The 27,149-nt window shown below is 34.2% G+C and overlaps 1 protein-coding gene across 2 annotated transcripts in view; it reads right to left on the reverse strand.

The window, feature by feature from the left end:
• LOC149530929 (putative pectinesterase 53) overlaps positions 1–27,149 on the reverse strand; it is an 83,357-nt gene that overhangs the window by 52,611 nt on the left and 3,597 nt on the right. The window contains exons 2-6 of one of the 2 annotated variants that reach the window (XR_016358585.1): positions 14,037–14,226; positions 13,561–13,767; positions 3,960–4,045; positions 743–818; positions 555–663 (exon numbers count right to left, since the gene is read on the reverse strand). Coding sequence is in view for 1 of the 2 variants with exons in the window: in XM_089809338.1 (XP_089665464.1) it covers positions 11,263–11,364; positions 13,561–13,767; positions 14,037–14,226 (499 nt within the window). In the remaining variant the exon portion in view is untranslated. Of the gene's footprint in view, positions 1–554; positions 664–742; positions 819–3,959; positions 4,046–11,262; positions 11,365–13,560; positions 13,768–14,036; positions 14,227–27,149 lie in introns of both variants that reach the window. The other variant, XM_089809338.1, reaches the window with a different exon arrangement.

The following is a 27,149-nucleotide window of genomic DNA, read 5'->3' on the forward strand; positions in this document are numbered from 1 at the left end:
AAATCACTAACAAGCTTTTTAACCACTCCTTAATAGCACTTTCTCTATCACCAAGTTTGCAGCAGGGTTTCTGTTTATTTTTGGATCTAACGTTAGTAAGGGACATTGATTGTGAGCACAACAAATATATTGTTCACAGAAATGGCAGTGAAACTGACATTTGTATTTGTGCCCAGTACAATTAATTATGTTATGTATCACCACATGGGTACCATATGCAAAAGAAACATTTGTCAAATCCTTTTCTTAGATTCAAGGAAACTTCTTTTGATAAGACAAATGAACAACCTTTTTCAAGTATGGTGCTTAAATGCATTACTAATGTTCAGGTCTTGTTGATCTGGAAGATATAACCATGTTGATCTGGAAGATATAACCATTTAGCTACTGCATAAGAATTGCTCTCTTTTAAACATTGATTGTAGCAAATGACAGGAACTCCATGCTGCCAGATCTTACACAATTTCTTTCTAATATTATTTCTGGCTAATAAGCATGAAGACTGAGTCGATATTAAATGCACTTGAATTCAAAAAAATATGATATTACATAACTTTGCTCTTCTTCCTGTTTTTCTCACAGTCTTGAGCACCATCTTCTGATCTACACACCCAACAACTGTTATCTTGTGCATGCTCATCTCTATGTCCACAGTTTGCACACCTACAGAGTTTTATGACAGAATTATCAGCTAAAGTTTGAATCAAAAGAAAAGCATAGAAATTTTGGATGAGAGTTGTGCCTTTCAGTTTACAGAGGGCTTTACGAATAGTTCTCTCACAGCCCTTGCAATGCAATCTCACCTACAATTCAACAACCTGCCCACAAAGAAAAATCAAACAAATTGTCATTTTTCACTAAAATTTATCATACAAATGTAATTTACTAATGCAATGTATTAAAGAGATGGTTCTTTCAGTTTATATTCTTATCTACTAAAATATTAAGATAGGGGAAAAGAATGAGAAACTGATTACCATTTTTCCTGTCAAACTAATATGCAATATAATAACCCTAATGTTTGACAAACCTTACTAAGCAATTAGTATTCCTTTACATAAGGAATCATGGTGAGGTAAGGGAAGCGATGAATCTGTGGAAGACTAAACATGTACAACATATACAGTGAAGCAGCCTTGAAGGCTATGTTGTCACCTTCTTACTTGGTAACATTTTCAATTCGGTCAATAAATATATTATCACAACTAATATATTATCACTCTTTGGATGTGTTATGGCAAAGTAATGGGACAGCATATGGATAACAATGTATGGGACAGTATATTGACATGGGACAGCATGTCTTTTGAAAACATTTTTCATAATCAAGACAAGAGTGTGATAGAGCTAAGTGATGCAATAATGATGTATGAAGAAGGGAGTATGAAGAATGAAGAAGTGGCAGTAACATTGGATGAGTGGATGAAGGAAGGAGAAGAAACAAGTTCTGATTTTGCTAACATTTTGTTTTCTTCGCAGGAACATGACATTTTCTTGTCTTATGATGACAGTTTCTTCAGTATTCCATTCCATCAGGGTTGTGCCTGTATTTCCAATGAACAATTTTCAACATCATTCACTCAAAATTTCACACATGTGACTCACAATATCAAGTTACAAAACTAAAACTGTAATCAAAATGGGAGGAGCAGAGAATGGACATCTCTCTAAATGAAGAATCCAATAAGTGGGATGAAGGTATCACATCTCTTTCCAATTTAATTATGCAAATCTTTGAGCGCCGTAAAGACCCATTAATAATATGCGAAGATTTCATGTCAAAGTAGGGTATGGGATGGAATAGGATGACCCTATTTTGATAGGCTTATTTAACACAGTATTAAAAATATAAAGCAAATGTGTAAACACAAGATTATATAGAGGAGAAAGAGCTATTTCAAGTTATAAAGCACAAAACAATAATAGGCCAGACATAATACGTGGCTTAGATGATAGAAGAAAGAGCTATTTAAACTTATAGAGGACAAAATGATCCAATTCATCATTCAATGCAAGACCCTGACCAACAAGCTCCTCGTCCCTGCATTAAATTTGAAATAAAGGTGAAACAGCTAGATAATGGGCTAATAAAACATGCTTTATTGCTAGTGAGATGCATTAAAAACTATATTAATGGTATGTTAGCCTGCACACCCAGATTCTGGGTCAGTTCAACCATGGAGATTCCCAGGGTCCTGTTAAATGGGTCATACCAGACAACTCCTCTATTCTACAAACCTCAATGGGTGGTCCATATTGACTGTCCAAGCAACTGCTTCCTCAAGAAATTGGCATAACTGATTTTGACATTATGTTTGGGATGCAGTGGCCAATATGAGTGGAAGCTCTGAAGACTGAGATCCACAGTACTAATCATCTCAAAGACACAGTCATCAAATGGAGTGATGATTGTAGCAATCCATGTTGTTCCCAACACACAGCTTGAAGATTCTGTTATCATGCAAGCTCATTGGGGATTCCATTTTCTGTTAAAGAAACCCAGTTGGGAAATCTCAAAAGAAACTTAAGTTGCAGAGAGGAGGAAACAAAATTAACTGAGAAAATTGCAATGTCATTGCTCATGTGGATGACTCATACTGGCTTGACAACAATGAACTAGCACCTAGCACCCTCCAAAGTCACAGTGGATGCCTTTTGTGTAGAGCTATGTGCTGACTGTGCAGGCTTACAATAAAAATTTTAATTTCATCTCACACATTCAAATTTTAATTTATAATTTAATTTCAATTCAAATTCACTCATATTCCAATTTCATTTTTTAGAACTAAACATGGTTGGAATAACAGATCGGAATAACAAAATACACAATAATAGATAGCTATACCTGATTCCTATTCCTGGGGCCAAAAGAGCCCTTATCATTCAAAGAGAAAGAGACTAAAGTTAACTAGTGTGAAGAATACTTATCCTCACATCATATCATAGCCCAAAGCTAAGCCAACTCATGTAGGGAACTTCGATTTTAAAGTGCCAATAATTTCGTTTACCAAGGCTTACCTATCATTTTGCTGTTTGTTGTCCCATCATTTTGTCTAAGACAAGTTTTGTACTTACTATATTATTATTATGTTTTCTGGAGACTTGTACAATGGACTTCAAACATTTATAGTATGTGTTTGATATATTTTTTTTTGTAATGCTATGTTTATGGTTTTTTTCCTTGAATGTACAGGGAGTGGAGAATATGTAATGAAGAAAGTTAGAAAACAGGGGTTTTGCTGTAGCAGAGCAGAACAGTTTGAAAATTTAAAAAGAAATTATCTGTTTCTGTAGTAACAGCAAAATATTCAACTGAAATAGAGGACTATGTTTTTTTTGTATTTGACATGTAGGGCAGCAGCTCTATTTTGTAAAGATAACTTTGTATCTACTGATTATATGCAATATATAAATTGAAGAGTTGTCTTCAACTCTGTTATTTTTCCTCTGTCTCTTTCCATCATATAGAAGCTGCTGCTTGACAACAACTCTCCTTTTGGAATGTAAATTTGTTTCTTGTTGGCATTGTGTCTTATTTTAAGATTTAAGTAAGTGTCATTTGATTTTTTGATCATCTATGAGATAAATAGTTTTACCTTCATGCTTTGTCATTGTTATTAAATTGCTATTAGACTCGTTGCTGGGAGTATATTGTGCCAAATTACATGACCTTTTCACAGAAATTTAATTTGTCATATGAAATTATGCAGAATCCAAAATGAATTCAATCCCAGTTTTTTAACAAATCTATCTACCAGACCCTGTTACCCAAACTAGAATTGGTGTCTCCGATGAAAGTTAGCATTTAAAATGATTACAATGTTTCAACATAATAACTTACAAAGGACATCCCAGTATTTTAGAGTTTTCACTCATTTCAAAAAAAATTTTACCAAATTCATCTCAGAACTAAAACAATGGATTCCAAATGAAAATCATAAATAGAAAATGTAACTTACGAAGTTGTATTGACAAGATGCATCATGCGCTGCTTGTAAGTATGACATTGTCCAACAAGATCTATAATCACTTCCTGCTTCAGACCCTGCATATTGTAGCTATTCCAATTACAAACCTAAGCCTTGTAAAATAGCTTCAATACTACTAATGCATGTATGAGCATATTCTTTTTTTTTTATGTCCTTGAAAATCATTATGTTGATATTTAATCCAAAAATCTACCCTCATATTATAAAGTACAAAAAGTAAGATATGCTCCCAAATGTTACAACACACAGACCCTTTCACGACACTTTGATTTTGAGAGTCTAAAGACAATTTCAACAAAAAACAATTAATCTCTTAGTAAATAGCACGGAAAATGCGATAACCTGTTCCCAAGAATAGTTAATTAATTGTTCTACATATAATTGTATAATATTTATGGTGTTGATCATTTGATCATCTTTATAGTTTTCTGTAGGTCAAACTACTAGAACACCAATTTCTATTCTCGTGCCAAATACGTATCAAGGAGGACATGTCAGTAATTGGAAACAAATGTAGAAGGGCTTTTCTTTGCATATGATATTCAAAAAAATATCTATCACCGAAGAACGTAATTTTTATTCTCAACAGATGTTGTGTATTCTGAATATATAATAATGCAGTGCACTCAGATTGTAGTTGTTTTAGTCATTGAACTAATTTGGAGTTTCGATATGAAATGGGTTTTTTTTATTTTATTTCTTGTGAATAAATATTGTTTTAAATTTAGTAAAAAAGAAAACAAGACATATATGGGCATTCATGTGCATTTGTGAATACCAAAGATAATGCACACTTGGATCTCTGGTGATTGATAAGGAACTCATTAGTATTGACTAGCATAGGTACTTATGCTAATAGTGCATCGTACCATGTCATCAAGAATTTTGGCCTTGTCTTAAGACTTTCTTATGGGTTCCTCCAATATAGATGGGATGATCCAAGTGTTCCATCCCTCTCAAGGTTCAAGTATTACCAAAAGCTAGCAAAATTACATAATACGAGGATGGCAGTACCATGTAACTTGACACATGTGACTTGTTTCCAAGACGTTAAAGCTTAATGAGCAGCAGCATGGCAAAGAAATCTGAAGCCATTATAAAAATCTGAGATGACACCTTTTGCTCTTAAATCTGAAACCATATTTAAATCTTCCTATAAATCAATCCTCTTTTCACAAAAGGTTGACATGGCACAAGAAGCAGACAAGTAGCCAGCTGCCGTAGAGAGGCAACCAGCTCAATTAGCCAAGCAAGCAGCTTAACCAAATATTCTAATACATTACATGATCCTCTGAAATTCATATGAGCTTAAATTAACCTTTGACATCAATGACAGTAAATTCAATAGAAGTAATATAAATGCAAAATTTGTATGTTAAGATACTTGTAGCATCTTTATGAAATTATGCTCTGTTGGGAAATGCTATGTGTATATAACAAGCAAACCAAATGAAAGGGCAATATGCATAGTTACCATTTTAAATTGTTTTGATTTCAGTTCTATTTATCCCACACGTGGAGATTTATGTGTTTCTTCTTCTTCTCGATGAGTTCATATTTTCCCTTTTTTTAAGCAAGTTGATCGCTTCTAATGCCATTCTAATCAGTTTCAAGGTTTTATGTATGAATTTTGCATTATGTATTTGAGCAGGTCAATGATGTACTCTTACTTATCATAGGGATTTTAGGGCGTCCCAATGTACTGCAAAAGCACAATCATAAACTTAAGGAAAAGAAAAATAGCCAAGCTTAAAACATTTCCCCCAAACTTAAAAGGTGGCTCCTCCAAGGCTCTCCACTTTAGAAAACCTGTAAAACATGAGCCTATGCTCTTTGGCAGTCACCAAAGAGGAAGAGAATGCTCCCTACAGACTGTATTGTTGTTAAAAATTTTAACAAGAAATAAACAAGGTGCATTACCATGAAGCTCTGTGTGGGGTGTAATGTCCCTACTAGCAAATAATAACAAGCTTAACTATAATATTCTAGGTGCAAGTGCTACCCCAATTCTAACCCCAAACCTTAAGGATGTCTCTAGATCAATTTTTCTAACCTTAGTTATTCCACCATCTTCTTTGGAGTGCACCCCCTAAGGTTTCTTCTTGGAAGGGACATCCCCTATCCAAAGCTCATCACATATGCTTATGTTGACACATCGAGATTACATGATTGTCATCTAGCCATTTTTGGGGTTATACTAAGTTCTAACCTCTCACACTGGCACTATTAGCCATTCATACATAATAACCTCTCACATTGGTACTATTACATTCCATCAGTCCCATTTTAGCCATTCATAATTTTTTGACCAAGCATTTAGAATTGCTTCACAAACACACTAAAAAAAGCATTTCAAAAACCTAGTAAGTGCACATGAAAGTGAGCTCAAGTAAAATAAAGACACACAAAGGAAACTGTTAAGGAATGTTAGATCAGAGGTAGAAGATTACCTTATAAGTAACTGCCAGACAATGACAGATCTGATTGCTTTAATTCTGATATCGATCACATCAGAGGTATAGATTAAATGCGTTGTATAAATTCCTGATATCTTACTTGTCTTTTGCTCTTTCAATGAATATTACTGATGCTACTTTAGTATTTGCAGATTGATATATATATATATGTGTGTGTGTGCAGATCGCTGGTAGTAACATGTATTGTGTGATGTTTTTCCAAACGATCATATCACTTTATATATATAAATATTGAATTGTTGTGTCTCATGTAGAGACGTGACTCTACGTGCCCAAATGTCTCTACATGAGACTACCCTTAAACCATTATTTGTTATCCTTAACCACAATCGGTGGTTATGTGCTTCAAAAGTCCAATCATGATTGGCATATGATATTTCACAATACCCAATCTCAGTCGATGATATGGCAAAATGAAGTAGTTCACAATAACAGTAAATAATGGAATCATATTCAAAGTATGATCGCTGCTTTATAACAGAGATTTGAATCAGATCGAACCAGTTTGTACAGTCAATTTATATATATATACACACACACACACACATACACACACGTTTATGTATGAGAGCAATAATCAGATAAGAATGATGCTACAAATTCAACAGAAACAACCATTTTGCATGTTCATCCACAACACATGGGTTCAAAATAACAAACAGTTCAGATTATTGGCAATTTAGGCAAGAACATCCTTTTATTTGTATCCAAACATGATGGGTGAAGTAACAAAACATACCCTAAGTAACAGGGTCACTAACTTGACCACACAGACTAGGTACAGTAAGAAGGGTTAGTGAACCCATGTCATTCCTTTCCATATACATTCATTAGTCGTAAACTTGTATATACATTATACAGACTTGAGGTGAAGCATCAAATCCGATAATTGAAATCACAACCGAACTATCATAATATTGTGAACAGGTGATTGCAATCTAGAAGGTGCATATCCATCCTACAATTACATCATATCAGAATGAACTTAATATAACTTTTAATCCTATGGTAGAAATATCAGAGCAGGGTAAGAGTTAACACTTGGGTGAGCACGACATTACATATTTCGCCAACATCAACATGCTCTTTTTGACCATATCTTATGACAATGTTTTGGAATGTATTTGTTGATCATAACCAAATCAGAGTTACTGGACAACCAACCACCACCTTCTTATAAGAAAATACAGGTGTGCACCAATACAACTAGACAGAAACCAAAATGTCTTGCAAGCTATATGCCCTGAGAAGTTTGACATTTGGTAGTTAGATTTAAATGGTATGTCTCATATAATCATTGTCAGTCATTAAGAATTATACACCATACACCTATACAAAGAAAGTGCTCTCACAATATCTGTCTAATGCCATTGCTCATTTCATAGTCATTACAAATTGAGCGATGCAGATTTTTGATGAAAGCCCCAGCTGCGGCCATGTGCATTATTATTATATTTATTTAAATATTTGATTTTTAATCAAAGGATAAGCACACAGGCAGACTGTTTCCTTCAAATGTACTGAATCATATCAAAGGCCAAGAAGATGAAGCCACGAAGTTTTTGGTTGAGTCCTTTGGCTTCATGTGAGCCATGGATATTAGAAAATAGGGATCTCGTTTTTCGTCAACATAATGCCATAACATCCAACAAAACATAAGCGAAGAAAAAGGTTGGCCAGATAGTAGGGCAAGGCTCATATGATCGGCATTAATATACAGTTGCACAATTGTACTTTGCTCAATTAACTCAATACAATGAAATACAATCTTTTGTTTTGAAGGCTTCATTATCAAGAGTGTATTTTTCCTCTCCACAAACTATCTTTTCAAATAGACGTTACATGGATATTTACAACTTCATTATGAGAAAAAGAATACCAATAATTTAAAATTATGAAACATGCTATGAAACTCCATTACTTAGTTTCAATCAGATAAGTCTCTTTGAATCATAGTGGATGAATCCAAGCACCTCATTTTCCTAGTACTGCATTTGTCCTCCCCTCCACCGATAGTACAGCAGAAAGAATATTTTAGTATTGCCAATATCTTTCAGGAATTCTGAAGTAACAGTGTGTCATTTCCATAGCAATAAATATTTTCTGAAGTGGCTTTCAACTACTAGATGATATATATAATTTTAACCATTAGTGCAGCATTCCCAAAATGTCAACTGAACTTTAAATGCATTATAATGGTTTGGCTACATCAGAAATTTACTTTGCATTTCCTGACTCTTTCCAAACAAGGACCAAACTAATGTATCATGTAATCACTTGCCAATAATATAGTTATAATAACTTTCCAGATTCACACTGTTTTCGGTCAATGTTGAGGTCACATATAATATAGTATATGGTGATATGTAAAATGGAAACCATGCAAAGTATATAGTTCATATGGTTGACTTGGGTGCACTTTATCATTTTATCCCTTCTTGGAAATCACCTTTTCTTTATGTTTTACAATTTGAAAATGAAGAGGTCGTATATTACGAATGACCTCATTATAATTTCCCCTTAATATTATCTTTTATCTTTTTCGTCATAACACATAATCACTTTGTTTCTTAAAATTTTCAGTAAATCTTTGTCAAAGTTGATTTCTCTTGACAAGACCTATATTAAAACTTTTATCTTTATACTTTTAGATATATCATTTGCAAATTGCATTCTTTCATCTATTGTTCTTCATAGAGAGTTGTGACTTTGAGAAAATTACACGTTGACATAATTACCTTATAGTCCTCTACTTGCCGATGAAATAGGCTATCTGAAAAGTTTATTTCATCCTCTGAGCATGACTAGAAACTTTCTACATCATTTGATCTCTTTGACCTTGACTATTCATCTGTCTTCTTTGGAGCCTAAATTTCAAAAATCTAAGGAAACTACTTCCTCGGTGACAACTTGGTTCGTTAAATTCATTACATACTTCAAACCCTTGCTTTAAATGTATTTTGTGTTCTATTATCCAATTGACACTCTCTTGACTAATTCATTGTATGCTTTCTTCTGGAATGGGATGGCCTCAAAATTTAGGAGAATTGTTGGCTTCCACTCATTGCCTCTTGTTCCATCAGTAACCCCGACAGTTTGATTCTATGCTTGTCAGTGCCTAATAATTGGAATTTTGGTAGCTAGAGGGTTGGATTCCCATGTCACTTTCATGTACCTTTGGGTAGTACTTTGACTCCCGCTCATCTCTCACAACGGATTTGGTCAAATTTGTCTCCATGATCTCCATTTGAACTAGAATTGGCATCTTCTGAATATTCATTATCAACAACACTTGGTTTTTCATGTCTCTACTATCATGTCTTTACTTGGGTCTTCCTGTCACCGTGTTGGTAATTGCCAGTCTCAATTGTGACGAAGTTTGAAGGTCAGTCATCTTGATTGGTATTGTTGTGTATAGAACCTAGTGTACTACGTCCTTTTCCAACTCTAATCATGATGATGATCCTATAGTTTTTTTGGTTCTTCTTCATTCCTTTGGCATTGCTTGCTCTACTTCTTCTCTAGCTTCTCAGAGTTGTTCCTTTACTGTATGATGGTTTAGTTGCATGACCATTTTTGCTTGTTCTCTAGTACTTGCCAAAATTGCCTTTCATTGTTCCTCCACATCCAAAATATTAATACTCTTTTACTTCAGGCAGTTAGTGTCTTCTTGCAACCTGGTCCATACCATTTGGATAGTTCATATAGTTTTCTTTGCTTGTTCTAGAAAGTCTCCCATAGAGTGTTGACATTTGATACATTATTGAAATTGTATGATAGGAATTCCTTTGGAGTTGTAATATATTCAACTTCACCACCCTCTTTGATTTTGGTACCATGAAGATGGGAACCTACCAAACAATTCACACTTGACTATCATGGCTTAAAAGTTCAATTTTTATTTACTATAACTTTAATATAATATTTTTTGTGTTAGAAATTTTATCATCCACAATCCAAAATAACAACCAAACATGACCATCCTAACATAGACAAGTATGAGAAATATACTTATATTTGGCCAAATCCCCTATACCAGCCCCACAGTCAAGAATGCAAAGGTAACATTGGGTCTACTATTGGGAATCCCTCTCTTCAACAATAGTATATTTTGTGTTCTTGGATTCTTGCACCTTACCATTTTCAAATTGATTAAAGTACAAATACAGAAGAAGATAGAAAAAAGTGTCTTTAGGGATTGTGAAAAGGAACTAAAGAGTCACCTGACCTAGTAGTGTTCCATGTACTCATTGAAAGTTGAGATGAACATCCAAATATGAACATATTTCAAAAAATTTGAAGTGTTTGATGAAATTATTTAAAATTGGCAGCCCTACTTTTCGAGATAATAATTCCAAGCCTACTACTCAAAATTAGAAGCTAATCTATGCATAAGACAACTCAGGCCACAAACTTATTAATTTGTCTAATGATATAGACTAACTGATATGTTTCTGAATAAAAAAGGCTTGAAAAATTAATGTAAAATAAAAAGAAAAAAAGATTTCCACACATCTTTAAATTTGCCCAAAAATGCCACTTGAAAAATATAAGGTATTTTTTCAATCAGTCCAACAACCATTATATTTGATAGTTTATATGCACATACACATGCACAAATAAGGCTAGATATTTATGCGTGTTTTTTTTATTTCCATGAATTTTAAAGGCAATCTATATACAAAATGAACTTCCCTTACATTTGTTTTCGTGCGAGTCTATATGGATTTCAATTTTATGTGATCTTAGGATGAAAATGATAACTGAGATGTGTACTTGATACCAAAATGAATTACCTTATACCACGTCAAATGCTGATTTGAAATTGATGCATTCCACTTCACAGTACACGAACCATCTTTAGTAAAGATGTTTTTCTTTTCTCCCGCTAAACCAATCTGCAGAATTCCACATTAAAATAGGATACAAATTCATATCCAAAGTAACATATTATCCCATTGTATCCAAATGTAGTTGCCAAACTATGGGAAATATGGAAATAAAATGTATGCTAACATTAAACGATTAAGCATTAAATGATTGAGCAAAGCCATTAGATTAAACTAAAATGTTTGTGTTTCTAATGAAGAAAAGAAGGGTATGTTCTGGAGGTTGCATCAGTGAAGCTCTCAAACCCCTGCCTCTGCACGTAAAACGCTTTGAAGCTGTAAAACGCTGTTGGCATGTAATCCTCAAACCCTGCCTTTGCGCGTAATCTTGGCACCACAAAATGCAATGAGGAAAAAATTAATCGTAGTCCAATGCTTTCAAGCGGTCGTGCCTCGCCCCATAGGGCCAATGGATGGAGTTCGATGCCCGGTCACTTGTTCTCCGGATCTATGTAGCTAGCTGGAATGAATGAGCAAGTTTAAGCACCATTACCGGGCACCCCTGCTATAGAATAGTAGGGCACCTCGAGATGGAAGTGCTAAGAATGGAAGGAAGAATGCGACTAGGACCCAGAGCCAGTTTCTAATACTTGAGTAAGATAACTTGATCGACCGAAGCCATAAAGATGCACACAAGTTGTCTTCCGGTCGCATAAGGATGAAATTAGGGTGGCAAAGAGCTTTTAATGTTTTTTGACATAGTGTAAGCCCGTGTATTTTAAAAAAATGTATATGTTGCCTTCCATATTTCGACCAATTTGACCCCATTTTATTAGATGGTCAAAAATTTTGGTCTAAAAGGTCAAATGTAGTAGTGATAATAAATAACAATACATTATATATAAGGCAAGAGCCTACAACACAACGGTAAATTGTGAGTATCTTATATGAGAATTGATCACAACACATAATAATATTGATCTTGACTTCAGCCTTTTATCGATAAAATATATATAATTAGTAAGCAATAAGACAATGGGGATTGTGAAAAAAAAGAGGTGAGCTGCAAAAGCCTCAAGGCTCATACTTCAGTAGTTTCACTTTTATACTGTAGAGTATTGACCAAACCAAAAGGCATAGCAAGGGAGAATTGAGCATGCACATCCTATTAGTACTGACCTCACCAAGACGTGGTAGATAGTGACCATAGCTCCCTTCACAATGATCTCAACAACACTTCCTTACCGTGAAAAATAATAATTCCCAAATAATGCATTTTACAGATTTCGCTAGTGTGCCATACTGAAAATTGTAAAAAGGTACCAACATAAAATGTAGATATACTGTTAAAAGGAAAGCTAAACTTTAACAAACATCATTATACAAATTGTAATTTGATTTATTCAAAACCAAAATTCCTATGTTTCATTCAGCATCACATTCAAATTCTTAGTGGACATCCTTAAAACAGGATATAATCCTTGCAACATTATCTCTGTGATTAATGTCCATCCTGTGTGTTGCTCTACATAATATGACACAGGAATAATTGAAAACAATATCAATCACTTGATCATCTCAGGCGTAAGAGATTCAATAAGATTTTATTCTGCCCATGAGTCTATCATGGACACTTCAAAATAAAATTGAAAGACAAATTACAAAGATACAACTAGAAGCTTGTTTGGACCAATATTTAATACAACTGCCATTACAGAAGTTACAGACACCCATACAAAACTAGAGAATATACCTAATTGAATCAGATATACAGTTCAGGGTCTTAATAATACCCATTTATTGGTCTAGGCTCTTCAATAGGACCTATCTATTAACATAATTTCAGATTTCTACTTAATCTAATTAATTAAAGAGTATGACGTTTAACTTCTCCAATAATATCCATTTATTGGTATAACCTCTTCAATAAGACCTATTTATTAATATAATTTCAGATAGTCCATAAAGAGTATGATGTTCATATAAACCATAATAGTTTCTGGATAGGACTTAGTGTGTTGTTCATATAAATCACAATAGTTAGTACTATTTTAGGTTTACTACCTAATCTATTTATGATGTTCATAAGAAATCACTGAACTTTTTAAATAAGATTCATCATTACTACGACTTCAAATGAATCACTTAAAACAAATAAAATGTTTTGAGTATACCTCATGAAACTTTAGAATCTACTGTTTAAAATGATCAATATGAAAAATTGTTTTAAGAATCTTTCTCACAAATTCCAAAAAGGGTATGTACCTCATAGAGTGAAAGGCCATTCCCAAAGATAAAATCCACAGAGCCTTCAATATAACAGTCTTTGAAATAGTGGCATCCAGTGTAATCATAAAGGGTGTCCTGAGCTCCAAGGAAGCTGCACCCAAAGAAAGGTGCTGTGTCCCCTGTTATTCTCAGAGCTACTGCTTGCCTCCCTATTGCCCCTGGTGGAGGAATAGGTGTTGTATTCTGTGTTTTCAAAAAAAATTTCAACATCAAAAAATGTTCTTTCATAGAATTTGAACTTTATTATTAAGAACAACACTACAATTTAGCCATCAAACCATACTAATATCAAACTGAACACCCACACATATATTCAAATACCTATTAAAATTATCACTTATGAATCAATTATACATTGTGATATTTCTCAAAATCATCCAAGATTCCAAGCACAAAAAATGCAGGCCAATTCTGAATAGAAAGCATTTGAAGTAAGAAATCCCAAATCTCACCTTAAAAGTAATGTTCTTGGCAATGAAATAAGGAGAATTAACTGCTACAGTGGCACCATTGTATGTGCCCAATGGCTTTCCATCTAGCCCTAATGTTCCTGCCATGTCTCCCCATTGTATGACTGTGGAATCTGCCCCTCCCCCTTCAAGGGTTACAAATGCTTTTGTCATCGGTATGTTCACCTTCTCCCTGTCAAACACCAAAATAAATACCAAAACCAAATATTTTTAGCTAACTCACAAGGTTGATCCAATCCAAATTTGTAAACTACAATCATAACAGATCAAAAGATAAAATTGTGCCATTTTATCCTTTTTGAAGTAAGCCAACTCTTCAATCTTCAAACTCAGCTAACTTTTCAGTCTTTAAATTATATTTCATCATCTTATTAATATATCACTAAGCATAAGCATTGATGCAAAGAAAGTCACACAATTATTTTCGAAACCACATTAATTTACACATACTTACTCATATACTCCTGCATTGATTTTGATAACAACTCTAAAAATATTGAAGAGAGGCAGAGAATGAATGGCTTCCTGAGCAGAAGTGAAGTCCCCTACTCCATCTATAGGATCCACCACAAGGTAAGAGGAAGGTAGAAGCTTGTTCTTTGCTGGTTTATACAATGAATGGCTCAGAGTACCCATCCATCTTATCCATTTGGTGTACTCATTCTCTATATTCAATGCCCTTGTATGGACAGGCTTTTCTTTATGCACTCTTGCATTGCCTTCCACTACAGATGTGAATAACAAACCAAGAACAACAACAATCAGAATTTGTTGTTTCAACATTTTTCAGTCTTGAAACTCAGTTGAATTGAATTGAATTTTTTGGGGGGAAACTGCATTCTGCTAGAAATCTTCCAGATTCAGGCGCAAAAGTATTTAATTTTCTGGTTCAATTTTAATTAAATATTACAAGTTTTAATGTAACGTGTTAGATTCAGTTTAACATTACTTGTCAAAAGCATCCTCCCAGCATCTTTTGCTTCAGATTTGGCTATCTATTACCACTACCAGTTAAAAGGATGCTCCCAGCCTCTTCTCCTCTAGTTGTCCACTGTCACTGTTGAGTTCATGTGAAGACTAAATCTGCTCTCTGCTGGAAATCTTTCAGATCTGGGGTCAAAAGTATTTAATTTTTTGGTTCAAATTTGATGGAATATTAAAAAAATTACGTGACATGTTAAATTCACTCAAAAATTACTTGTCAAAAGCATGCTCCCAGCCTCTTTTGCTTCAGACTTGATTATCTATTACTTGTCAAAGGTAGATGATTTGTGCAGGGTAGGCTCCACTTGTTCTATAAATCTTTACATGAACTCAAGAGTGCCAGGGCACAGCTAGAAGAGAATAAGATAAATAATACAACATCAAAATGAATCAGACTGATATGGATTATCGTTAGAATTGGAGAGCAGAGTATCAAAAAGGAATTATCGAATATTCACTAACATGTGGAACTTTAAGAAACCCCATAATAGGAGGGCAATCTTTTTTGCAATCTAAGTAGGATGCAATTATTGCTGATTTCTGCCTGCATGGAGAGCTTGAACATCAAGAAAGCATCTGACTATTCTGTGGGCTTACGTTGGTCTGATGTTGGCAATCATCGAGGATCCTATATATTACCATTTTCTAGGTCTTACTAATGAAATCTATGGGTATAGTAGTAAACAAATTTTGGTGACAGGAATTTTTAGGATGTTTGTGGAAAATAACAAACCAGATTTTCAAACAGAAAATGCTATGTCAAATGCGATGTATCCAATGCCACCCCCTCTTCCCTCCCCAACAATCACATCCCTTTCCCCAACGAATTCGAGAGATGTGTCCCTAAATTGAGCAGTTTCAACTTTCAAGTTCCTACATCCTGAATATAATGTGTACACACACACACACACACACACACACACACATATATATATACACAAAAAAAGAGAAAAAGCACTGCACAACATAGGGAAAATGTCCGCAACATGGAAAGGCGTTGTCCTCTGGAGCTATTGCTGGCATTGCACCAATGCTGGAAGGTTGAAGTCTCTTGTACACAAATAATATATTTAAGTGCAATTTGAAAAAAATTCATTATGTCCATGATTCACTATTCTAGCAATCACACGATGATTGATTAGGGAGGATTGAAGTAATTTAAGATAGTGAATACCTGGCCTCTATGGTGGCATTGCTAGGGATCGATTCCATGCACCTCCTGCGGCCCCAAGCAGCTCAAATGAAACCCTTTCTTGCACTGATCCCAAAACTTCAATTCTCCCAAGCCCTCACAAACCAAACAAACAACTGAAACCTCATCCAAATCTTTTCTCCTGTCTCTTGAGGTCTTCACCCTATGTGCCTTAACACTCTTCTTCCCATTTTCCGTTTTCACAGTTCTATTAAAAATCATGCCAAATAGAAAGATTGCAAGAAAGATAACACCAATTCCTACCATCTTCAAAATCCTTCAAATCAACAACAATGTGCTATAATATTTCTGGATCGTGACGAGGATAGTATCTCTCATGCTGTGAGAACTGGCTTGAAACAAGAAGATGACCATGCATCCATGCTTTATTGGAGTAGTTTGTGTGTCAGGTTTCATAAGGTAAAAAATCTGCAAGAATATAAAAAGAAAGTATCTCAACTTGAGAAAGAACTGGAAGTTGACGACAATGAAGCTCTGGTAATCTCATCAAATTTTATTTCTTGCAATTGCAAAATCTTGGATGAGAAAGAAGTTCAGAAAGGAATGACTCCGCCTCAAGAAAACCAGACCTCGGCAACTAAAAAGAGCCAGGACAACATTGAAGATCACGAGAGTTCAAATGGCAAAGAGTTGCTAGAGTCTTTCTTCACTCTGGAGGTAGAAATTTTTAATCTTAGAGGTATGGAAAGCCATCTTATTCCAAAAAGGTTTAATAATAAATATTTTTCAGATTTGTGTGCAAAACCAGAATATGAGAATTTGGTTTTGTAGGAAGAATAGACAAAAATGGTTCTTTACATCCCAAAAGTTGTAATAATCTTATTTTGGAATCATTTTATTTTAAAGATGAGTTAACACCTCTTAATAACTATATGCATGGAAAGCTTTTGCTGAAAAAGTGTGACACCATCCTTTGATGTAAAATTAATGTGTGTGCATATGCAACTTAGAATGAAAGTTATGGTTTAATTACAAGAAGAGGATGTTCTATCTTTTGACAAGAACAATAATTGTGATTTGAAAGAATCTTAAACCACACTCTAGGACTAACCATGCAGAGATGATTTGTGAACCTAATTTAACCAAACTCTCTTCACAAGTTGAAATCAAAAGAGATAAATATCTTTCTTCCCCGGACGCACATATCAGGTTGAAGGTAAAATGCTTCTTGCAATAACAAAAATCTCTACAGCTCTAGTAGCTAAACAAAAATGTAAGAAGAATATCACACGGTCATTTACTTCAAGCTCAGTTGTTTGTGATTGATAAATGGTATTAATGAGAAAGAATGGTCTTTCAATTCAAATTTATTAGACATGCCTTTAGAGAGAAACTCCTCAACAATGCCAGACTACTTGAATGTGAACGATTGAATAAAGACTGTGTATAGTGTATACCTGTTGGTGTGTAAGGTTGCTTGGCTACTGGTATATTGAAGAGTATAGTGTGCAGTATTAATGCAAAACTTAAAGCAGTTGTTGAAGACAGCAACAGAATCAACAAGACAAAGTTATTGCATATGCAGAATTGACACATTGAGTTCCTTAATTTTCTGCAATAAAGATAGAGTTTGCTACATTTGGCACAGTGAGGCATTTGTTGACTAAATACATGACATAATTTTCTGTGTGGATGATTACGCATTCTACACTGAGCAATGTTCGACAGATATTTTTGGGCCCTAAAATAGTTGTATTCTGCACCAGAAAGAGGTTTGCAGGTATCTCCAACATGTTTCATTCATATATCAGCTGGTTTGGAATCAAGATACAGGCATGCCGACAAGTTCACAATAAAAGCCTAACATGCTTAAGTCTTGAAAAATCAAGAACAACATTCAGTAATGTTTTTCCTTTTAATTTTTTATTATAACTGAGACAGTTAATTAACTGCCAATCAGGAAATATTAACCAATATGCTATTAGATTCAATTGAATACAACATAAAAAAATACAACTGAGATTCAACTTAGATAAAAATTAAAATTAAAAGTATGATTTGTTTTACAATTCTACAAGGAAAGTATTCAAAAAATGCTGATGATGCAATCAAGCCAATCCCTTTATATTTTTTTGAACCAAGAATCAGCCAAGAAAACAGTGTCTCTTCCAGAAACTGCAAAATTGTTGGTGACGAAGAAGGGAGTACAAGCAATCACCTAATTTATTTAAAACATGGTTTTTTGAATGTGCAAATAAAAGATGTCAAATTGGACATACCAAAAGGTGGTGTAACCCATTTCTGCTGATTCTCAAAACGATTTTATAAAAGATGGAGCTTTTTTGGGGCTTCTAGTTTTATATCCAAATTTGGTAGGCTTTGCCCAAGGTGAAACTGAAGGTCGGCCTCCTTTTGTGCATCCTTCACCTCCTCCATGAGGATGATCCACTGGATTCATAGCAACACCTCGAACAATAGGACGTCTACCCAACCACCGGCTCTGTCCTGCTTTATAAAGCTCCCGTGCTCCATGGTTGGGATTGGAAACCATACCGATAGTGGCTCTGCATCGAGAGTCTAAGACCTTTTCAGCATTAGAAGGCAACCGCACAAGACTATGAGTTTCATTTTTCTTCACTATTTTAGCATAGGTTCCTGCAGCTCAACACAACTGTGCACCTTGACCTGGCAATAATTTGATACTGTGTATAAACGTTCCCAAACACATATCAGCTAATGGTATGCAATTTCCTATGATAAAGAATTAAATGGACTACACAGAATCCGAAAAAGATTCAAATCCCTTCAAAAGGTTACAAATCTTCAAGCTAGATTTATAGAGCTTGACAGTGGAAGAACAAAATCAAGCCACTTCTTTGCATGTACAAGTCTATCTTCTTCTGCGTGCACGGAAAACTCCAAAAAAATGCAAATGATCCTGCACACTCTAAAAACAACAAACATGAAATGTTTAATTTTTTTTTACATCTAAGCCCCCTGTTGGTTGAAATTTCGACCAACACGGGGCTTAGATGTAAAAAAATGAATTTTTTGCCTTCTACATTCCGACCAACCTAAACTTTTTTAGTTGATGGTCGAAAATTTTGGTAGAAAAATGAGGTCAAATGTACTAGTGTGTTAAATGCTAAGGTTGTCGTTGAACCAAAAGATCAACCTGTTCATGCCTAATACACCCACTAGACTTATAGAAGACAAAGGAGGTTGTTAAACCATTTTGCATATCCAGCAAGGGGCATTGGCCCACTGGCAACAAGCTTGTCCTAAAAATTGCTACTAGTTGTGTAGCTCATAGAATGTGGAGTATTGTTCAAGGGGGTTTTATGAGTACAACATAGGAGCCATCTTGATTAACCTAAGTAAGTGTTGATGTGGAATCAAGTCAATTTTTGTTCCTATCCTGAGCAAATGTGAAGCCTGAAATCTGTGGGAACATTGCTAAATTAATCAACAACCAAGAGATAAATATTTTGTGATTGTACTTTTGATTAATGATCATGAATTCGTGTTATTACACTAGAACCATGAATTTGTTTAGCATTAATCTGTATTTTTTTCTTCAAATCATAGATTGAATCTGTTTCTAATCTTTTTTAAAGTGTTAAGGACGAATCGAGAAACAAATATGGTGATCCTACTTGCTGCCATGAGTCTGGAATGATGTCATAAAAGGCTGCAGATTTAAATTGAGACTATTTTGGGCAAGTATTGAAGAGTTTAAAGCCTGGATATTTGGTTGCTCTGTTTGGGTTGCTGAGGATTGATTCAGCAGACATATTAATAATGTTAAAGAATTTTAGAGACTGATTTACCTTATCTTAGTAACTTCAAAGGCCATTTTCTAAGGAGGCATCATGTTAAGAAGCAAAGTCCACACACAACTGGGGGGGGTGAATCAGTTGTACCAATATATTTTTAAATCCAAACTTATAAATCAGAACTCCAACAATTAAAGCAATAATGCACAACAATAAAAAATCATACATCATAACACAATGATTTTGTTGACTAGGGAAACCCTTGATTAGAGGGAAAACCCAAATGGGGATGGTACCCACAAGATATTGTACTAATATATAAGTTCCTTGTGAAAGGATGTGACCCTATTAGGAGTCAAATACAATGCATTTAGTACGACAGTCCCTGTTAGAGGAAAGGCCCCTATTAGGAGACCTTGAACCCTTGTTAGAAGGTTCCAACCCTATTAAAGGCTAATAAGAAACAAATAGAACCACTGCCTAAATGCTCCAGCAATAGCAAAGAACAAATTTTTAAGATAACATATCTAAAACAATGAATTGGCTGATCTTCAACTTAATTTCCAAAAAAGTTCCTCTGAAGCTCAACTTAATCATCCAACTCAATCACTACCCTGCGCTGATCATCCAGCATCATAGTTCGCATCCATTGATCACATACATGATGATTGATCGATAACCACACTCCCAACCAAGGAAAACATCTTTCCTCTATACCTTTTACAATTAATTAATTAGGTAGTCTTCTTAAGGCTTCCCTAATCTACAATTAATTACATAGGTCCATGCTAAGACTTACACACCTTCATAAGCATCATTACAAACATTACAATGTAGTTCCCACACGTTATGATACAAATATTACATTTTACAGTGATAAAAAAAAAACTCTTCCTTTTCATAGTCAGCTGCCAGTAGAATACACTACACGTTACACAACAGCAACATTTCCAGAATAATCCAAACGCCTTGCTATCACGAACATAGGTGCAGAAAGTCTTCTGCCATGATCCAAGCTCGTTGACATTGATTCCACCTCACCAATAAGATACAGCAAATATACAATCAACTATCTCTGTCAATGATTCTTGTACACTAATCTTCTACTAGTCTTCACCAAATGATTTGTAACTTATCCAGAACTGAACATAGGATTCAGCTAATATGTCTACCCCTAGTTGACTTTTCTGTTTTATTGTTGAATTCTTTTAGGCCAGTGTTATGATTATGTTTTATGAATAGTGGTACTTGGTTACCGGATTTGATTAAATGTTATTTCATGTTCAATTGATATATGTGTTGAGTTAGTTATTTCATGTGTTCAAAATTATTTCGATGATGATACATGTATGTTCAATTATTTCATGATGATAGTTAGATGGACTATTTATATGCAGTTTCTATGGTTACTTATCCCATACTTGCATGTGTATGGTGTACTTGTATGTTTTACTTTATATTTGACGTTTCTAATGTGGTTGAGGGAGGGAGTCGTAGTCACCTGCTAGTCAAGATCTACACAATGCACCACTCCCCACCATTGCCTATTTAGTTTGATTATATGCATATGTACATGCCCTAGAAAGTCGGACAAATATCTGAGTTGTTTACCATCCGAATTCGTCAAGTGACGTGAATTTGTGATTTTGACCCTGGAGTTTAATTATGTTCTTTGTCTTTAATTAAGTTGTCGTATTTAATCTTGTGGGCCTGTTGTGATTTCTGTTATAATTAAGTCAAATTAAAAGATAATTTAATGAAAATTTTATAAAGAAAATTCAATATTTAATTATATTTAATTAATTAAGTAATTAATTAAATAAAAGAATAAAATTTGAAGATTTAATTAAAGTTCTAATTTTGGTATATTTATATTTATTTAATTTAATAATAAATCATTTAAGAGTTTAATTTTAATAATAAAGTCTAAATAATATTATTAGTTGAATTTAATAAATATTTGATTAAAAGCATCTCGTGATTTAATAAGAGAGAAAAAATTGATTTAATAAAGTTATTTTAATTAAAGTTGCAAAAAGGTGCACATGAATTAAAATATAATAAAATAATAAAAGGTAAAAGGGTTTCGCATGATTGCAAAATCGAAGCCGTAAATTGGGGAAAAACTATTTACTAGGAAATTAGAGTTCATTTCTCCATATCGAGATTTGGAGGAGCGAATTTTCAAAGAAGGTTTTTAAAAAAGTGGAATTGCTTGCAAATTATGTGTGTCTGTTGTTTAGCATCAGATAGCTTCGTGCATCCGTTGTTTAGCATCAGATCCAAGTAGGATCTTGTGGATTTGTGCGGTAGTTTTCTTGTTCTTTTATTTCTCTATCTTCTCCGTGTTTGTTGGGGATTCTGTTTTCAAAGTTTTAAATTGGGTTGAAACCTTTTTACAAATTTCATTGTTCTTCATTTTGAGATTATCTGTATATGATTTGGGAATTAGAAACCCTTGTTTGTGTAATTATTGTTTTTCGTTTGAAAATGACTGTGAACAAAATTGAGATTGGAAAACTTGTTTGATGAATTTGGGGATTTGAAATTGGATTGCTTGGATTCGGGATGGGGGTTTGAGAAGGAACACCAGAGATTAAATTATTAAATTCGATTGTTTCTATTTTGTTGCCCTATTAGATCTAATTCATAAAATTATTTTTAAAAATAATAATATAATAAAACATAATAAAAGTTACCATAGTAAAATATTTACAATGATAATTTTTATCACAATATATTTTTGTTGAAATCAAGAAAATGGCATTTAACAGGTAAGCTTGTTGTTTAAAATATATATATATATATATATAATTTTAAAATGGTAGGCGGGGGCCACCACCAGCCCACCCCCCCTTCCTCCTTTCTCTTCGCACGCGGCAACCTTAAAGCTTACGGTTGTTGCTGCAGACCGCAACTACCCAAAGCAGTCCACGGCTGCCAAAGCTGCTGTGCAACCCGTGTAAGGCTTAGGATAGATTTAGTTTATTTTTGTTTTGTTTTTTGTTAATATTTAATATATATTATTTTATATAAATGATTATATATATTAAATATTAATTGTTATTAAATATTATTATTAGTAATTAATATTATTTTATTGAAAATTTAATATTAATTATTTTATTAATAATTGATAATTATTATCTTTAATAATTTAATATTAATGCTGAAATTTAATAATATATATTTGAAAAATTTATTAATTACCTTATGCTTTAAAATATATTTGTAAGGTAATTGATAAATTTGTAATTCAACTTAGAGAATGGAATGTTTTAATAAAATTGGGTTTTACTTAACAAATCAAATTTCTATGAAAACGATTTCTACTTATTAAGGGAACCTTTTTACATCTTCTGATAATTCAAAATATTAGTAATTTTGTTACTTTGGCAATAAAAACTAAAACCTTGGATTGTTATCGAAAACCCTATCAACTTGTAATACTTGAAAACGAAAACTGGAAACTTGAAAACCTTTAGTAAAGATTGAACTTTAGTGTTTTCAAAACCTAATGAATTATGAAAGCTATGATTATTATATACTTTGTGACGTGTGGTTTATTGTTGTGGGGTTCAAGTTTGACTTAGAACTTTGACCAATCAAGATGTTTACCAGAGGCTTGGAGGTTTTGTTCTATGATGATGTTATGTATATGATCTTTTATACCCGACCATGGTGATGTGTCACATGTTTCTATGATGAGTGTTGATTTGTTGTTTGTTAATGCTTTCCAGTTGCTTGTATAAAACTGAGGTGAATGGTATGAGTTTCTAATATAACCTTTGAGTGTTCGATCAGTGGTCTTTTGGATGCTTCCAGTTGCTTGTATAAGACTAAGGTGATTATTGTGATTTGCCTTGTGGTGCTTTCCAGTTCCTTGCATATGACTAAGGTGAATGTTATGATTTGTCTTTAGGTGCTTTCCAATTGCTTGTAAAGGACTAAGATAAATATTGTGTTTTATTTGTAGGTGTTTTCCAGTTGCTTGTAAAGGACTGAGGTGAAAATTGTGATTTTATGATTTGTACTTTTATGAGCCTAGGGTAGGTAATCTATGTGTGTGTTGGGAAGTGGCTTGCAGTGGAGGCCGGAGCCCAGAGTAGCTGCCTGGGTAACCCATTGTAAGCTGTTTTAATATGTGATAACATTTCATTAAATGGGTTTTAAAATGAATTAATAAGAATCATTGTTCTTTCTCACCCATGCCTCTAGGGCTGGTACAGGTTAGGATGGGAGTAGAGCGGATGCTTGGTTGCGCCCTTGCTTCATTAGTATGCCTTGTCTGTACGAAAGGATACTAGTGCCGCATAGAAACACTAGGGGGCCAAAGTCCAAAAAGGTTGTCAGGGCAACCTTAGAGTTGGCTCATGCGATGACACTTGCATAGTAAATTTCCTACGTGTCTTTGTTGCCTCTGGGTTTAGATGATACTCGTGTCTTGATACCCTTTGAGATAGTTTTCTATCAGGCATTTCCTTGACCTAGATGTTGGTTATGACTTGTGGATTGATATCCGTATGGGACTTGAGGTTATCTCCTCAGCACAGTGGGAGTGGGCCATTTAGGTTCCACAAGGTTGGGTGGTAGTGCATTTTTCTTATCCCATTGAGATTCGACTGTTGGATGTTGTTGCTTGATGTACCTATGCAGTTGATCCTTTCATTCTTATCTTATATTTCTGTTGGATGGTTATATTTTGTTGTACTGTATTTGTTTATCAAAGATCTTATGAGGTGATGTATTTTATTGATGATGTATATTCTTTGAGCTTTTCATACCCTGTGATTTGTACAGTGGATGATTATGCATTCTGGTTATGCTGAGTGGCATCCTTTGTAATTGTATATTATTTATTGGATTCGTACTTGTGATTATTCCATGATGTGGATTTTGGTTATGTGTTAGATTTAATATTAATAGAACTTAAATGTGATTCAACATCATGGGACCCTTAAGAGATGTAATCTGTTTATGATGGTTGTATGTATGTGAGTTATTGCTTCCGCTATTTTATCTATTGTTGTTTAATTGTTATCTTCAAAAAAAAATTGACAAACTTACTGAAACTTTAGGTTTATTTCTTTTGGGTTCCCTGGTGAGGCATTACATCAGCGAACATTGACATGATGTCTATACTCATCCTTCAACACAAATCTAAGATCGCATAGCTTAACCTGTCATGTAACAATTCATTGTGCTAACAATCATCATGAGATATACAGAATCTTCTTCTGTCAAGAAAATACAAACATATGTTGTCAACTTGTCATCAATGACAAAGCCTGTCATCGATACAACACATAAACTACTGATATCTAGTTGCTTTGTTTGAGTTGTTGAGGATTTTTTCCACAGACATATGAATAATGTTTCAGAATTTTACAGACTGATTTACCATATCCAAGTAACTTCAAAGGCCATTTTCTAAGGAGGCATCACTCCATCACAAAATCTTTGCTGAAGAATATTCTTCATTATTGTAGCAAGGGTGCAGTGAGCCTTTTAGTTACTGAGAGATTGTACACAAGGAAGAAATTGATACAACTTGTGAACAAGTTATGTACGCTGGAGAATGAGGACTCTAACTATTTTGTGATCAGTTTCTTCTAAGGGGCCAAGATGACTCTCAAAGGGACTTAAATTCCAGTGAGCTTATTTGCAATCTCTGAGGCAGCAAGGATCAAGAGGGAGATTTGTGAATAATTCTGTATGTCAGTCAAGAGGGCTGCAGTTTTACAAGGCCAAGTGCTATAATTAATCGTAAAACTCTTATTTGCAAAGAACATAATTACAAAGTCAATTTGGATTTGACATTTGGTAGATTTGTAAACTTTAAGTATTTAGATTTGACATTTGGTAGATTTGTAAACTTTAAGTATAGTGTGATCTGGGATGTGGTCAAGGAGGGACAATCTTGGACCTTAGCATATATGAAGTTTCAAAGATGTCTGTGTAATTATTCCTCTAATGGCATATCTGGGGAATAATGGCATATCTGAAGTTTCAAAGATGTGTATGTAATGTTGGTGGTCTTGCATCATTGTGAGCTCTCATGTCATAATGGCATATCTCCAACTATGCAGCGCTCTAGTGTTGATTCCCTCTTTCGTGTTATTCTTTGTTTGTGTTGTTATAATTTCCAGCACCACCATTTTTACTGATGAAATTAATGGTCACTATTATTTGGCATCTCTTCAGTTTTGTGCAGTGATGAAATCAAGTAACTGATAAGAAAGATTATTGTCCTTGATGTGCAACATTGCTGGCAGTCTTCACTGAAATTTGTTGCTTCTCATGTGGCAAGACATTTTAAATGATTGCTTTATTATTATTGACAGATTCAATTATAACGTTTCCTTGTCTCTTCATGTGTCCATGTGGAGTGATTCTTCGCAGTATTATCCAAGAAGTGCGGCAGAAGTAATTATTCTACTGAACGGCATACCTAATATATGTATCATGCCTTTGCAATCATATCAGGTGTATTGAAGGGATTTTGAGGGAGATTATAGAGTGTATGTAGTTTTCTTTGAGAATCTGTTGAAGTTATTCAACAGTGTCTATGTTGTATTGTGACTAGTGTCTGCTCCATATATGAGCAGTTGTATGATGTTCTCTATGCTCTATGTATGAGCAATTTATATCATGTTATGTTTATGCTCTGTGTATGACCATCAGTGTCTTGTTTTCTTCTCTATGTAGTGTCTTGTTTTCTTCTCTATGTATTGTGACTCCTTAACAACAAAACTATGTTGGTTATTTGATATTAATCAGTGAGTGATCACTGCATGCTGAACAAGTCATAAGGAGCAAACACTCTTGTAATTGCTTGAGCAATTTTGAATAAAGGCACCATCTTTTGGGTGTGGCTGGGATTTTCCCTCGAGTAGAAGGATTTTCCCAGGATAAGTTGTTGCGTCTTCAATTATTGTATTTTAGTCTTTTGCGTTCCATTGTATTCTGGTTCAAAATTAAGCATAGACATAAGTAAGATCGAGAATGCTTCTTTGGAAACTGCTTTAAGCTGCAACTTTGGTAGGAACAATAGTTGGGAAAGTGCAGGCAAAAACAAAATACAGAATTCCATGTTGACTACTTCACCAGAAAGCTTTGAACAAAGAGATAATGTTGAAACCAAAGTGTTATTGCATACCTTGACTCTTTCAGAAGCAGAGA

This window comes from Cupressus sempervirens, chromosome 11, assembly GCF_028749045.1.
Source record: "Cupressus sempervirens isolate cs-2001-9-10 chromosome 11, ASM2874904v1, whole genome shotgun sequence".
Classification (NCBI taxonomy): domain Eukaryota; kingdom Viridiplantae; phylum Streptophyta; class Pinopsida; order Cupressales; family Cupressaceae; genus Cupressus; species Cupressus sempervirens.